The sequence below is a fragment of the Macrotis lagotis genome, chromosome X (assembly GCF_037893015.1).
Source record: "Macrotis lagotis isolate mMagLag1 chromosome X, bilby.v1.9.chrom.fasta, whole genome shotgun sequence".
Taxonomy (NCBI): Eukaryota; Metazoa; Chordata; class Mammalia; order Peramelemorphia; family Peramelidae; genus Macrotis; species Macrotis lagotis.
In genome coordinates this window covers 169,203,931-169,219,598 of record NC_133666.1, presented here as the reverse complement: position 1 = coordinate 169,219,598, position 15,668 = coordinate 169,203,931, and the positions used below count along the sequence as shown (strand labels likewise).

The following is a 15,668-nucleotide window of genomic DNA, read 5'->3' as shown; positions in this document are numbered from 1 at the left end:
TGAACTTGTACTCTTCAAACTGTGCCTTTCCCTCAAAAGCAACTTGAGACATTTTTCATAAATTTTTCATAAGGTTTCTAAAACCTTAGAACATCAGTCAGAAGAAACTAGAGAACAACTAGTCCATTTCCTTCATTATATACTGAAGAAAGTAGGAGCCAAAAAGAAGTTATGGAATTGACTTCTGACTTCTGACTATCATGTTTTGGCCAAGCTAGGACTGGAACCCAGGTGTACTGATAACTGGTCCATCCTTAGTTTTTTCTACGATGAGTAAAAATGGAAGAGGACTTCCTGAAGCAAAGTTGGGCACCTCATACTGACCTTCTTGATTTCTCAGAAACTCTAGGCTGAGGTGGGTCCCATGGTCAATGAATAGCAAACAGATTTTTGAGTATGAATCTGTCATTTGTTTTGATCCAAGACAAGATTTAGCAAGGATTCACCTAAAAATTATTAGTTAGTTGGGGAATCCCACTTCTCCTAATAACTCACCTGAATGCAAACATGATACCTTTTCTTTTCTCCCTATGGTGACATCTTGTGGGGAACTGCACCTGAAAAAAATTGAATTTTTTGAATTTGAAAAAAATTTGAATAAAATTTGAGTAAAATTTGTATAATAAAATAAATTTTAAAATTTGAATAAAAGTCTAGCCTCCTGGTACACAGTTAATTTCTTTTGGAACTTCTAGCCTTAACAAACTTCAGCTCTGAATTCTAGTTACTCCCCCCCTTTTCTTAGTCCCTTCTTTGAATATCTTTTACTACTTTAGTTTTTCCTGATGATGTTCTCATTAGGCAAAATAGTTATTGTATAAGCCAGAGACAAAAAAAGATTTCAAGCATTTTAAAGGTTCTTATGTTGTTATAGATTGTAAATTATTTTCACCACTATTAATTACTGATTTTTAGAAAATTATCTGAACCTCATATCCCTCAAATCTCTAGTCTTAAAAGGAAGAGTTTTAGATGATGCAAGGGAGGAAGAGGATTTAACACAGTTTCTCATTTGGGTATCAGTTTTGATTCAAACTTGGCCAGTGTAGGGTGCAATGGGCATATGTCTTGAGTGTTACTTTTCCTTTAGAGAAGATGGAGAGATGTGACCTAGACAATAAAATAGTAATAGAATTGTAGAGATGATCAGACTCAAGGGCATGTTTCAATGCCAGTATAACAGGAGATCTTCAGTGAAGCTTCTAGGCACTTATGCTTGACCCTGTGCTCTTTGACATTTTTATTTTAACTCAAATTCTATGTATTGAGGGAGACAGACTTGATTTTCAAGAAAATAAAATAACTGCTGACATCTAGGACTTTAAAGGTCACAAAATGCTTTTATGTAGGTTATGCACTTTGTGATCTCTTTGTAGACTCTCTCTACAAGCCTGTGAGATAGACACCTAAAAGGATTATATCCTTTTTAGAGATGAAAGAATTGATATTCTTAAAGATCAAGTGACCTACCTGTCCTCAGTTACACAGCTAGCAAGTGTCAGAGATAATATCTGAATGCAGATCATCTGGGTCAAAAGCCTAGTATTCTGTGTCATCAGACCATGTTTGCTGATCTTTGGTTTAGAAAACTAAGTGACGATATCCTTAGAGAAAAGGTAAAAGTTGCCTAGGTCTCTCACTCTGAAAAAAGTTGGCGAAAGAATTCTCTGACAAAGAAGATAGCCAGATGATAGTCTGGTAAATGGGGCCACAGAAATTGCCCACTCTGACTATTGTTGATGAATTTGTTAAAAATATTAATTAACAACCATTTGATCATAGTGACCTGTGATGAATTCTAGAAACTACCTAGTAATTAGATAAGATTTCTACTTTCATTGACTTTACAGTCTAATCAGAGAAGAAGACCAAAACATAGAAAACTTTAGCAATCGGTATTGTTTCAGTGTATTCGAGAGATATAAAACATGGTATCATATAAAGTCTTAGAGAAGAGGGTTGCTAATGATTGGGAGGCATTAAGTCATGGTGTTAATGAAAGGCATAGAAGCTGAATTGTCTTTTAAAGAATAGTCACTGGTGAAGAGGTAGAGGAAATGTATTTTTAAGAATAGTGTGAACATAAGTGAAAAAGGTTTTGTGGACCAAAACCAGAACAAAACGGTTTTTAAGTAAAGGATGTATGGAAGATAATAAGGAATAAGACTGAAAATGCATATTGTTGACAGTCTAAGAAGGGCTTTGAATACTAAGCATAAGTTTGAACTTAGTAGGCAGTAAGGAGCCTATATAGTGGACTAATATGACTAGAAAGATTATGGCAGGATGAAGAATCAGTTAGGGAAGGTAGAAGGTTGAAGCAGAAAGACCTATTAGGATACTATAATAATTTTCCAGATGAGTACTAGTGAGGACCCAAGATATCTGGGATGAAAAAAAAAGGCAAGGGAACTGATGTCACAGATATTTTAGAGATAGAAGAAACAGACCTTCATCATTGACTAGATATGCCAGGTGATGGAAGATGAATCAGTTAAAACCAAGGCTGAGGACAAGAGTGATTAGATAATGGTGATGTCTCAAGCATATGAGTAAAGAGTGACAGGTTTAGGAGCTTCATTTCAGAGATATAAAGTTTAAAGTGCTGGTGGACTATCTGGGGTAAGGATGTCTTTAAAGCAGCTTAAAAAACAGGTTTGGAACTCAGAACATAGGTCATGGGGTAGGGATGTCTATCTTCAAATAATCTATTTTGAGGCAGTAGTTGAAGTTGTTTCAGTGAATGAGGTTGCCACATGAGGAAAAAGCCAAGATTTCCAGGAGAAAGTTAAGAAGGAAGAGAAGAGAACATAGGAGAAGCTCATCTTGAGGAGCTGGGAAGGTGCTAAGCATGAAGAGAGTGGCCATTGATGCAGAACCAGGAGAGTGGTATCTCAGGACAGTCATGGAAGAGAATGTCAGCGTGTCAGGCAGTGGAGGTCAAGGAGGTTGGGAACATGGCCACTGACCTTAGAGCGATGTGAATGGAATGGTGGGGAGCCAAGTCAAATTTCAAAGGGTTAATGAGGTGGCAGGAGGGAGTAGGGGAAAAAAATGGAAATAATTGAAAATGGTTAGCTTTGGAAAACCTTTTCAGAGAGTTGAGAAGTGAAGGAGAGAAAGGGTAAAGAGACTTTTTTTTTTTTAGGTTTTTGCAAGGCAATGGGGTTAAGTGGCTTGCCCAAGGCCACACAGCTAGGTAATTATTAAGTATTCTGAGGCCAGATTTGAACTCAGGTGCTCCTGAATCCAGGGCCGGTGCTCTATCCACTGCACCACCTAGCCACCCCAGTAAAGAGACTTTAAAGAACTATTGAAGTCTGAGAGCACGTCTGCTACTTATTTTCTAGGCACTCTTAAAAATTCTGACTCTGTTAGAATTCTTTGAAATAGAGAATGACAGCTAGCCCCAGGTGGCCTCCAAGCTCAGTACACGTCCTCTGTCTCTCTCCTCTTTCTGCTTTCCCCCTTTTCTTCCCCCCACCCCCATTCTTCTTTTTCCTCACTCAGAGGAGAGCACCATGAATGGTGACCGCGTAGATTGTGGACGGAAGGCCAGAGTGGAAAGTGGCTACTTTTCCCTGGAGAAGACTAAGCAAGACTTGAAGACAGAAGAGCAGCAGCTGGCACCACCACCATCCCCTCCCAGCCCCAGCATCCCCAATAACAGGTATAGTTACCCAGAAATACCTTTCCAGGAGCATGGCTGCCCCTTTTCTTTCCCAGGTCCCCAGGCTGCCCGTCGAATAGTCTCCAGCATCTCTCTGAACTCCTTGGATTCAGCAAGTCGGCACCCCAACCACTCGGACTCCAGCGGTGCTGGGGGGAGGGAAGCAGAGAAACCGGGGCGCCTCTTTGCCTTTAAAGCCAGCAGGCAGTACACCACCCTGGCCGACGTGCCTAAGGCCATCAGGATCAGTAATCGAGAGGCCTTCCAGGTGGAGAGAAGGAGGCTGGAGCGCAAGAATCGGGCCCGCAGCCCTGGCAGGGAGGAGGTGGCTCGTCTGTTTGGCAACCAAAGGAGGTAAGGAGGGGATGGAAGGGCTTCTACAGGGGAAGCAGAGTTTCCCTTTGCTACTTGCAAGGCTCAGTGCTCACAGGGATCTTTTTCCTTTTGCATTGAACTTCCTTCTAAAATTCATACAGGCAGATTTCTTGCTGCCATCCATTCACCGTTTCCCAAAGTAAGACTTGTATAGTCCAACTAGCCCCGGAATCTTTTTGCCTCAGGTAGGTTTTCCTCTGTAGCTGCTGACCAGGTTCTCATGCTGGTACCATTGCCTCCAGTTTCTCAGGAGCTGTGTCTGCAGTGCTTGCCTAGTTTGAGGAGAGCCATTTGGTCCCATAAAATCTAAATTAGTCCTTATTGAGGCAGCAGGCAATGGCAGCAAAAGAAGCAAGAGAGGGTTGCCCAGTGGTATTGAAGGGAACTGCTTTTAAAGAGTCCTAACCTGTGTTCAGGTCTTAACCTCAACATAAAGGATAAATTATCTTACTTCTCTGGATCCCCACTTCCCCCTCATTTTCCAGATAAGGAAACTGAGTCAAAAGATAGTGAAGTGACTTTCCCAAGGTCACTCAGATAAATGTTAGAAGTGGAAAGGATCAAAATCCAGGTAATTTTCCAGGTCCAAAATTCATAAAACTTTAAACTTGACTCCTATTTCCTACATAATCCTCATTACAATTAAAATTGTGACTTGAAACCTGCTGCTGGGACCTATAATGCAATTCTAATCTGAAGCCTTATTGCTGTGAACATCATTCAGGCAGTGATCCTGTCTTACTGGAAGGAGATGGAATTTGTGGGACTGTATCCTACTCTCCTCTTTCTCATACATCTTCATTAAAATGAAGCGGGTTTCCTTGCTTTCTAAAAGATTAAGAAAACCCCATTCCCCCTTCTGTAGTCTTCCTTAGTGGAAACTTTGCTCCTCTGTTTCCAGGTTGGCTAGGAAACCAGAGCTGAATTTGGCTCCACAAGTGGCCATGCCTCTATTTGTAATCAAGAAAGGGTTCCATGGTGTTCCATGGAGAAACTTAGCTACTGAAGCTGCTGCTTTTTGTCTTGTTGACCAAGGAACAGTGAGTAATCTCACTGTGTGGACCTTTGAAATGCTTTTTCATAGAAAACTCTTACACCAGCTGGAAACCCAGAAAATGAAAATTCACAGTTAAATGGACATCTTCAGTGATTAAAGGTGTTCTTTAAGTGGCAAAGGGTTTGGGGCATAATCTATTGAGAATTTAGAGGACTGTTTTTGTTCTCTGAGTACTGCTTTTTCTTTTTTAACCATGGATAATGAAGAGATCCCTGGTTTTAATATGATGGAATATTGGAATAGGATTTTGGAATCCTCTAGTCTAATCTCCTTGGTTTTATAGAGAAAGAAACTGAGACCTAGAAAAGTGACTTGTCAAAGGTCACACATCAACTTAATGTCTTTGTAAAGAAAATACTTCTGAAGAAACATAGAATACTAAGTGTGTTTAGGGAGGTTTGCTAAATGTCTTAAAAAAGAGAAAGCATTGAAGAAAGAATGAAGATAGTATTTATATAGTCCTTTAATGTTTGCAGAGCACTTTACACATTAACTCATTTGATTGTTGTCTAGAACCAATGCAGATTTTTTAAATTATAAAACTATACTTATTTCACTGCACTGTTATTCTTGGAGTCACCATGCTAAAGTTCTTCCTTACAATTGAAACAGCTTTGTATAATGAATCTCTTGTTACTTCAGTTACATATTGCCTGAATAGTTCTGCCTTATGCTGAATATCAGGTAGTAAACTAGAGTCCAAGATGGGCTCTACATTGGAGACTTCTTGTATTGTGTATTGAGAACACCCTTCTCAATGTGCTGTTATTCCATCCATCACTGAAGCACTCGATGAAGGGGATGCAAGGATAGTTGCCTTATTCTTATCGAGGTAGGGCAGTCAATTCACTTTTACTCTGTAGATACACAGGGGGTTTTCATTGGGGTTTTCTTCTCAATCCCTGTAAAAAAAGCCAAGGTGAAAATGATTTCTCTAGGAACAATTCCAGAATTTTAATAAATCCTCTTTTCAGCTTGATCTTTAGAGGAAAAAAAACAGACTCCTAAAAGATCGGTCGGGGGGGGGTCGGTTCTGGGAGAAGCTCAGCTTTCTGAAGCAGGGTAACTGTATATGGCAATTTTCTAATTTGGCTAGCAAAATTCTGGTTTAGCACCATACCAGAGAATTAACATTTGGTGCCTATCTGCTTGGCTTGGCTGCTTTTAGAGAAATTCATTTGAAATTTAGTGATTGTATAATAATTTGGGATTGAATTTTATCTTTGCTTCCATTCAGCATGCTTACCAACTCTGCTCCTTAAGCGAGGATTTATTTTTATCTCTGAATATGATGGATCTGATTTGTTTTAAGTAACAACATCTTCTTACTGCTCATGATGAAACCCGATTATAATGTCTGCTTTCTGATTCACATTCACTAGTTCTAGAAAAGCCTGCCATATTTTGGTCAGCTTCCCCCCCACCCCCCTTATTTCTCAGGCAACAATTTCTTGGTGATGCAACTGGGACAAACCTGGTAGGAAACCCTACTGCTGTTCTACAAAATCAATCTTATCTGAGCTTAGTGTTGAATTTAAAACTTCTCATTCCTTTAGCCTGACACAAAGCTTGACTCACTTGGCAGAGCAGCTGCTGAATTCTAACTATAGGAAAGCAGCAGCCACAAGAACAGGAGAAGGGAGTCTAAAAATCAGTGTTGATTCCCCCTGCATAGGTCTGTAAAAAGAAGTCCATTGACACTGTTATCCTTGGAGTCACCATGCTAAGGTGACATCTAAGCCAATTTCATATTTTCTTATGTGCCAGTGAAGTATGCAATCTCCATGTCTTTATGGCAGTTGCTGATAGAGGGCTTTGTCACTATGAATATAAACCTGTTTTCAAGAGAACTGGCAACTTTCCAATAAACAGAAAGTGCACGAAGTTATATAACAATATAATAATAAAGTGTTACTAATAATATAATGTTAGTAAAATGGTTTATTCTATTCCTTGCTTCCTCTTCTTTGTAAAAATCCACAGTAGTTCTGATAATGCTCTCTACTGCTGTCTTCCAGTCTTTTTCTGTTACTAATGTCCAGAGGGCAAAGTATTCTTGTAAAGGAAAAACCAAATTAAAATCTTTTGACCACATTTTGATTTATTAGCATCTCACTAAAAGAATTTAATATATTGGAGATGCTTTACTTAGAGTCCTGTCAAGACATCATTAAAAGATGTCACATGATTTGCATTATGGCATGGCTTTCCATGTCTCTCCTCTTTCTTATTACTTTGCCTTTGCTGTCTGATTTAAGGACAGGATTCCAAATCAGAGATTTAAACTTCAATTTGATATCCTTTGAAATAATATGATTCTTCCATATTCAGATGGAGCATCCTAAAACTATCTGCCTCTAGCCTTTCCCATGGATAAGCTGGTTCCTAAGGCTGTCCCAGAATTTTAACCACTTCCCTCATTTCTTCATCTCAGGGATGGATTTTAATTTTCTGGGGTTTGTGGTACTATTACCCATTAGAGTCAAGACCTAGAGGCAACTATGTTCCCTTCTGTCTCTTGTTCTTAATGAATGTAATAAAACTGCCAATCAAGGAGAATCTTGGAGCCTGTCCATAGTGGCCTGAGCTTCTTCTCAGCAGTCTTTTAATCCTTTGCCCTCCAAATATCCCTGGATAAATGTGGCAGGAATGGGTGTGGGGGTGGGTTGGGGATTTGGGGTAGGAAACATGACAAGTAATCTTTAATTGGCCCAAGGTAGAGAGTAACAACCTGTATACCTAATGAGTCTGGAAAAACCATTCTCATATACTGTTACTAAACATGCTAGTTTTTTGTTGTTTCTCTCCTCTGATGTGACTTTAAAAAGGTGATACATTTGGGGAGGGAGGTGGAATTAGCTATTGTTAGAGAAAGAACTGCTGATTAACTTCTTTCAGAAACCCCTTATCTACTTCAATCAGTGGGATTAACCTCTTAGAGCTGTGATTTGTTAATTCCCCCCCTTTTTTCAATGATGATCTTTGATTTTGTGGCTTGAATTCTTTGAATAAGTTTGATTTGTTGTTGCTTTTAAAAGAATCTTTTCTTTTCATTCATTTTCCAGCCTTGTTTTCTTTCAGGTCTTGTTCCTCTCCACCTTCTCCTGCTGTGTTGCTGTGTGACGTTATCCGCCTTTACTCCACCTGCTTCGCTCCCATCTCATCTCAGTCTCCAGCAGTAGACAACTTGATGGCGCATCCAGCCCTCTCACATGAAATCAACTTGCTTGTTTTTATTTTAATTTGGTTTTGATCCTTTTTTACTGTTTGGCCAAAAAATGTTAATTCATGGGCCTTTTTCTTGCTAAACCAAGAGCAGCAGGAGGCTAAGCCAGTGTCATGATCAAATAATGAATAATATTGGGAACTGAATCTTTTCCTTCCTGCTGCAAGGTGGTGGTTACCTTTTGATTGTTTACATGTGGAAACGTGTGCATGTGCCTCTGTATGTGTGTGTGTGTGCAAGTATGCTTGCATGTGTAAGAAACACACTGGCCCATTTGTTCAAATGAGAATGTGAAAATAAAATCATGGGGTAATATGCAGGGGCTCAGACCTGTCTCTTTATGCTTCAGACAACCTGATTATGTACTATGGAAGAAAATTTTTCATGATGAAAATTTGGGAAATGTTCTAGTTTTTTTTATGCTAGTTATTAAAACTCTGCAATGAGAAAGGTGTAGGGGTTCACAACCTAAAAAAAAAAGGTTTTTAGGTACCTTGATCTGACAATGAAATATTTAAATGTATACAAAGCTCTTTCTCAAACTCAAATTTAATAAGCTCTCTTTGTCCCTTTGTCCTTGTATTCTACTCCCTCTACTTTTTACACACAAAGTACAGTGGGAAGGGAGTGAGCATCATAGAACTAAGCATTGAACAGATGTTCAAAGTCACACTCTTAAGAATTGCCAGCATCCAAATGAACCCATCAAGGGTGGTCTTGGTCAATGTATAAATTTCCCCTCTTCCATTCAGTGGCTTCTGTGTCCTTTCTGTTTTACAGGAGGTCCCAGGTAATTGAAAAATTTGAAGCCTTGGACATTGAGAAGGCTGAACATATGGAGACCAACTTGTCAGCTGACCCCATGCTGTCTAGTGACACTCGCCAGGGCCGAAGTGAGAAGAGAGTTTTCCCCAGGAAACGGGTAAGCCCCTTTGGGTAGTCAATCTCCCCCTCTGTTTCAGTGCTGGGGAAGCTTTGCATAGTGGTGAGACTTTATGTGACTCTTAACTGGCCAGAAGGAATCTTTGATGATTACAGGTATTTGGATGTCACCCAGGGCTGGATGCTTAATATACAGATCCAGATGGTATCTCAAAAAGTTGTACTAACATCTTTCTTCTTGTTATTGACTAATCACCAATGATGAGGCTGGATGAAATACCTCTTTCCTGTCATCTTTAAAAGACAATTGCTTCTTACAGTCCCACTCCTTGTTCTTCCTTTTATAAGGTCAAAAAATAAGTACTTACTTTACTTATCCCAGGTGGCAGCTGTTACCTTACCTGTGGCATTCCTATATTTTCTGTAAGATATAAAGAAAAAGGAGATGAGAATATGTTTTCTAGTTGGTGTCTTCCAAAGCCCTCATTTCTACATCTCTCCTATCTTTCTTCTTCCTTTATTACTGCTGAGTTGACATGTATGTGAATCACAAAGGACTTGACCTGGCTCTGAAATTTTCTAACTACTTCCAGATTTCCTTTTTCCACATGAGATAGTTATATTCTTTCTGTGAATCTGGGAAGGCCTTGATATGAGAATTAGTGGGCATTGGGAGGTGAGAGAGGGGTTTGTGCAGTCTAGAAAATAGTTTCAAGAAAAGAAGCACTGAATACATCTCAGTGAGAAGTCTTGCTCTAAAAATGAACTAAGTTGGCTTCTGAACCACAGGTACATAAGTTCATAAAGAGGGGGCAGTTGGGTGTCCTCATCCCACCCCTTTCATGCTCGAGAAGCCTAAATCTTCTGATGAAAATTCCTTCTTGGTTTCATTGACTTCATCTTAAGCAGAGGCTTTATAAATGATTTCAAGGGTTGTCCTCAAGGTCTTCAGCCCAACTCTACAGCTTCCTTATGAGTTTGGGTTATACTGACTGGAGGCTGCTCTCTGCTACAGGACTGCACCACAGAAGCTATCGCCTCTCCTGTTGGCTCCATCCCAGATGTTTCAGCTTCTCCCCTGTCTCCACACAGAAGAGCCAAGTCACTGGATAGAAGGTCCACAGAGTCCTCCATGACGGTGAGCCCAGTTTGTCCTGGCATTCTGTATTCCACAGGACCGGGCGACATGGAACTGAGGTTTCAAGGAAAAAGGTCCCCTCTGTTTCGGTTCACACTTATTCCTTTTCTATTAATTCTCATTTTAGGGTCTGACATCTTCTTTCTCTACCCTGAAACCTTGTGTGTACATGTGTTTTTACATCCATACTGATTGTATACCAGGGCTCTGTTTGGGGTGAATTGAAAGAAAAACCACTCTCCCCCACACCACCTCTATTTTTTTTTCAGCTTTTCTCTAGGCTTTGGGAGACCAGAAGCACTTCTCCAACCCCTATCTTTTTTTGTACTCACAAAAAAGGCAGAGGAGACTTAAAGAACAACCTAATGGTGATCTCTGGGGAAAGTTTCCTTGCAGAAGCAAGTCACCTATACTTAAAGAGTGGCTAAATTAAAAATCAGGACTCTGGGGACTCAGGCTTCTCCATCTATCTTCCTCAAATGTTCTGATTTTTAAAAAAAACCATTTTGAGACAGCATCCATTTTTTCTTGGATTTTAAAAGTTTCTGTAGAAAATGACTATCTTGTCTTCCTAGAATAAGTCTCAGGGTACAACATGCTTGGATGGTTCATAGGCATTCTTTAGAATTTGTTGGTGAAACTTTTATTTCATTGTGCTATATATCTTACCAGTCCTCAGCTATTCTCTCCTGTGCTTGATATTAAAAGTCACGGTAGTCTTGATCTAATCAAGGTCTCTGATCCTTATGGTTTCAAAGGAGTGATGAAACATTGGGTTGGAGAAGAAAATGAAATTCTCAAATATAGATCAATCATTCGGAGAACACCAATCCTTTTCACAGTGTGTGTGTGTGTGTGTGTGTGTGTGTGTGTGTGTGTGTCCGTCCAATAATTAGATTCTTGAATTCATGGAATGGTACATCTGACATGAGTGTCTTGGTTTCTACTACTGAGGAACTATTTTCTCCTCTACTTTCATCTCATTACTGGAATATTGATTTAGAACCTTCTGTCTTATGATTTGAGGTAAATTAAGTGCATATGGAAATGGCATCATAGAATGAGAGCATTGGTTTTCACCTTCAGTTTAACTCTCCAGTTTGAAGTAGGCAGATGACCCCAGAAAGCTCTCATAACCATCTCTCTTGCTTTGTTATTTCCAAAGAACAACTCCTTCCTTGACCTCTTTAACCTGCCCTAACAGTTGCAATGAAAAGTATAAAAATTCAATTCCTGATAGTGGAAAATTAGGGTTTTAGTATTTGTCAAATGTATGGAATGCATCAATAAATTAAGTATGCTGGACTGGAAATGCCTTGGTCAGTGGCAGTGAGGAGGACAGAATTGTGTGAAGAAATGTGAAGAATTAAGACAAGTCCAGAAGAATGTATCCTCACATATTCTATTCTTTAATCAGACAAGAATTAATCTTGCAAAAATTGAAGAAATAAGGAATGACAAGAACTCTTAGGGGCTTGTATACTATCTTCTGAGATCTGTGTGAAAGTCCAGTTGCATCAGAATTTTTTCTGTTATATGATAGACATCCCCCCCCCCCCCCCCCCCCCCCAAAAGGCAGGAATAGTTACCGCATCACTTAGTTTGAGTTTTTCCAACTATGGGGTTGATTCCTAGTTTATAGAGAGACAAGTAAATAAGGAACAATCTTAATTGGTCAGTCAGCCTCAAGATCATTCTGGGGAGGTCAGTGCTATCATTAAGTAATGAATTTTGCTTAAAAGATCAGCATTGTGCCTATCCCTTCTGTTGGAGATGACAAATTTTCTTCTCTGCCCCCATTAAAAATATTCCTCTTTCTTACTGAAAGAGGATCACTTACTCCTTAACCTGGGCTTTTTTGCCATCCTCATAATTCATATTGAGGAACAAATGTTTTTGTTTTTAAATCTCTTCTTGGAACTCATCACTCCAACATAGTGGTTCCACTTAGGGGCAGGTGGTTAAATCTCTCATGAAGAGTCAGAGCTACTCATCTTTGCTGCTGCTGCTGCTGCTGTTGCTGCTGTACATACAAAGAACTGGAGATGATGACCAAATCTACTTCTACAACTACCACTCAAATCTGAGCATAATTTCCCCCTCTTTTCCAGGGGAGTTTCTTCAGTATCTAATTACGGAATGGAAAGCAACATAAGTCGTGTTGTTAGGTAGCAGTATGAAAGTACATGCTTACTCAAAACAAAACATTCATTATCTCAGCATCCTCCCAATAGGAAGATGCTTGTGTCACCTGGCATAGAGCATTGCTACTCCTACCATTTGCCTTCTTGCAATGGATGAAATCCTTCAGTGCTATCCTATAATACTTTCCCATTTCTCTTCATAGCCTGACCTGCTGAACTTCAAGAAAGGCTGGCTGACCAAGCAATATGAGGATGGCCAGGTGAGTTTTGTGCCTAGTTGACCGGGAGATAAATAAGAGAGTGGATTTATTAAGGAAGTATCATCTTCTTTCTCTCTTCCCCAAACTTCCTGATTTAATTGAATATTTTTGCTATTGATCAATGGGAATCTCAGAGGGAAGAGGTCTATGCCAACTACTCTTTTTTTTTAAGTTTCTTTACACATTACTAAAATATTCTTGTTTAATAGTAAACCCACAAAAATATAAAACCTCATGAGAAATAAAGTAAAAGAAAGAGGGAAAAAAATGTGTTTCAGTCTGTGTTACAATACCATCAGCTCTGTCTTAGGTGGATCACATTCTTTATCATAAGTCTATCACAGAAGTTACTTCCATATTTTTCCACAGTTGCTGTTGCTGATTGTAATTCCCTATATCCATTCCTCCCCACTACCATCTATTATATTTTCTCTCTCTTCTCACTCTGTCCTCTTCAAAAATGTGCTGCAGGGCAGCCGAGTGGCGCGGTGGACAGAGTACACACACACACACACACACACACACACACACACACACACACACCCTCTACATACACTTACTTCCAGGTAGCTGCTTCCCTCAGGATGCCCAAACTAATCTGTCCCATCTGCTTCCAGAGAGAAGGGACCTTATCCCAGGGCTGCATTTTAAGGAACTATATTCTACTTGCCTCTGAGCAGCTTTTTAAAAAATATTTTTAATCTGCCTTTCCTACTATCCTTCCCCCTCATTGACTAAATTTTTAAAAATCCCTTAATACATATTAATTTAATTCAGCAAAATAAATTTCCACATTATTGAGCAGCTTTGTAGAAAGATCCTATGGCATTTTGGTTTTCTTTGTGGAGGACTTGCATTGTGTGTTAGTTTTGTTGCTCTTGACTTTTCATTAGCCTCTTTGAGCAAGGCCATCTGACCATCTCACAGTGGAATGTAGCTTGAATCCCAATGTTGATGCAAATGTTTGCTTTATGGTTCTATTGGAACTATCAGTTGCCCATTGCTCCTCCTTCCCTCTTCCGCAGACCCTGCTCTGTCCTTGAGAAGTGAAGCCGAGTGGTGGTGTGGATTGAGCTCTGGTCCTGGAGTCAGACAGACCTGAGCCTCAGTCACATAGTATGAGCCTGGGAAAGTAACTTCTAGTTGCCTCAGTTTACTCATCTGTAAAATAGAGGCAGTATTAGCACCTACTTCCCAGAGTGGTTGTGCAGATAAAATAAAATGTCTGTAATATACTTTTCAAACTTAAAACGCTACTTAAATGCTATTTTGGTTATTGCTATTGTCGTTACTATCACTTTGACCACCACCACGACATACAAATCATTAAACCTGTATGGGAACTACTGACCTAAAGATGAGCATATGTGACTGCCTATGACAAGTCCCTTATTCTCTACTTTACATACTAGTCATTGCAGTGACCTCCCTGGGTGTTGGGGTGAAGGGGAAGCTCCAAAAAACCAGAATTCTCCAAGTAGCAATGAATTATGGTTGGTTAACCTTCCCCAAAAAGGGACTCCAAAGGTTCCTACCAGCTCTAAAATCAACTTCTTGTTTCCCAAATGATTCTTCCCAAAGGTCATCTTGCTCTTTTTTCTTTTTCCTCCATATCCAATCCCCTTGGTTTTTGCCTGAAGATCCGGGTTTCTCTCATTGCCACCCCACAGTGAAGACTTGGGAACTTAGCTGGTTAGTTTGCTGCTGTTGGCTGCAGGCTGGGGGGCGGGGGGAAGCACCCAACAACAAAACAGGTTCCTATCTCATTAGTCAGCCAGGTACATCTCAGTTTGACCACTCAGGACCACCTGTCACCTTTCCCAAGCTTCATGGGTAGGACCCCTAATTGTGTAGCATTGGATTGAAAATAGATTAAGGGCAGAAAAGCAAGTGGGCTGTGTTCACAAAGCACCCAACACTGTGGAGTCTGGAGAGAACCCTGCCACAAGAAACCCAGCTCTTGGCTTTCTGGGTTGGCTTTTCACTGGAGAAGCTACAGCTTCACGAGTTATCCTTCCATAAATGCATGAGTGCTTGAAGCCTAAGCAGAATCCTCTGTGCCACCAGTCACTGGGAGGGACCAGATTGTCACTGGCTTTACCTATGTTCATGAGAAGTATTCTAGAGGTTATACTTTCTCAGCTGCAAATCCGACAGGCAGAGAGTATGAGCCCTGAAAACTATTCATGGATCCTTTTATATTTCTTTTTCTTAGTGGAAGAAACACTGGTTTGTCCTAGCGGATCAGAGCCTGAGATACTTCAGGGATTCGGTAGCTGAGGAGGTGAGCATCTTCTATTTTACCTTTATTCCAGAGTTAGCTGAGGGAATTCAGACTGACAAGATCCAGGGATATCTAGCTCCCATTGATTCCACTTTCTTCTTGCCTCAAGTTCCTTCCTTTGTTTATTGAAGGGTGCTAATGTATATTGTCTTGTGTTTCCTAGTCTAGATCCTGTTGGGAAAGTTTGAGAACAATGAGATCTGCTTTTGGTGTTCTTATTAAGTGTTTTTCTACCTCAGATGTTTAGCTTTTAGAAGACTCCACCTAAGGGAGATATGTGTGCAATGTAACTTACCAGCTTTTGTCTCTTCTTTGGAAAATATTAGGTAAAAAGCTCAGGATGAATGGTCTATTGTGTTTTCTTTATGGTGAGATAGTTTTAGCATGCTGAACTCCCAAGAAAAAAAAGAGTTCAGTATTTCCTTTTGTTACCTGGATAAACAGGGCAGCTAGGTAGAGGAGTTGATAGAGGGCCACCTCTGCAATCAGGAATCAGGAACTCATCTTCCTGAATTCAAATCTGGACTCAGACACTTACTAGCTATGCAATCCTGGGAAAGTCACTTAACCTTCTTTACAAAATTTTCAACATCTATAAAATGAACTGATAAAGGATATGGCAACTACTCTTT

General features: G+C 39.9%; 1 protein-coding gene across 7 annotated transcripts in view; it reads left to right on the top strand.

Moving 5' to 3' along the window:
• Positions 1-15,668, top strand: part of MPRIP (myosin phosphatase Rho interacting protein) — a 241,755-nt gene that overhangs the window by 170,712 nt on the left and 55,375 nt on the right. For 3 of the 7 annotated variants that reach the window (XM_074206991.1, XM_074206992.1, XM_074206993.1), the window contains exons 7-11: positions 3,511-4,024; positions 9,109-9,250; positions 10,226-10,348; positions 12,696-12,752; positions 14,968-15,036. In XM_074206991.1, coding sequence (XP_074063092.1) covers positions 3,511-4,024; positions 9,109-9,250; positions 10,226-10,348; positions 12,696-12,752; positions 14,968-15,036 — 905 coding nt within the window. The remainder of the gene's footprint in view (positions 1-3,510; positions 4,025-9,108; positions 9,251-10,225; positions 10,349-12,695; positions 12,753-14,967; positions 15,037-15,668) is intronic. The other 4 variants (XM_074206995.1, XM_074206996.1, XM_074206997.1 and 1 more) reach the window with 2 other exon arrangements.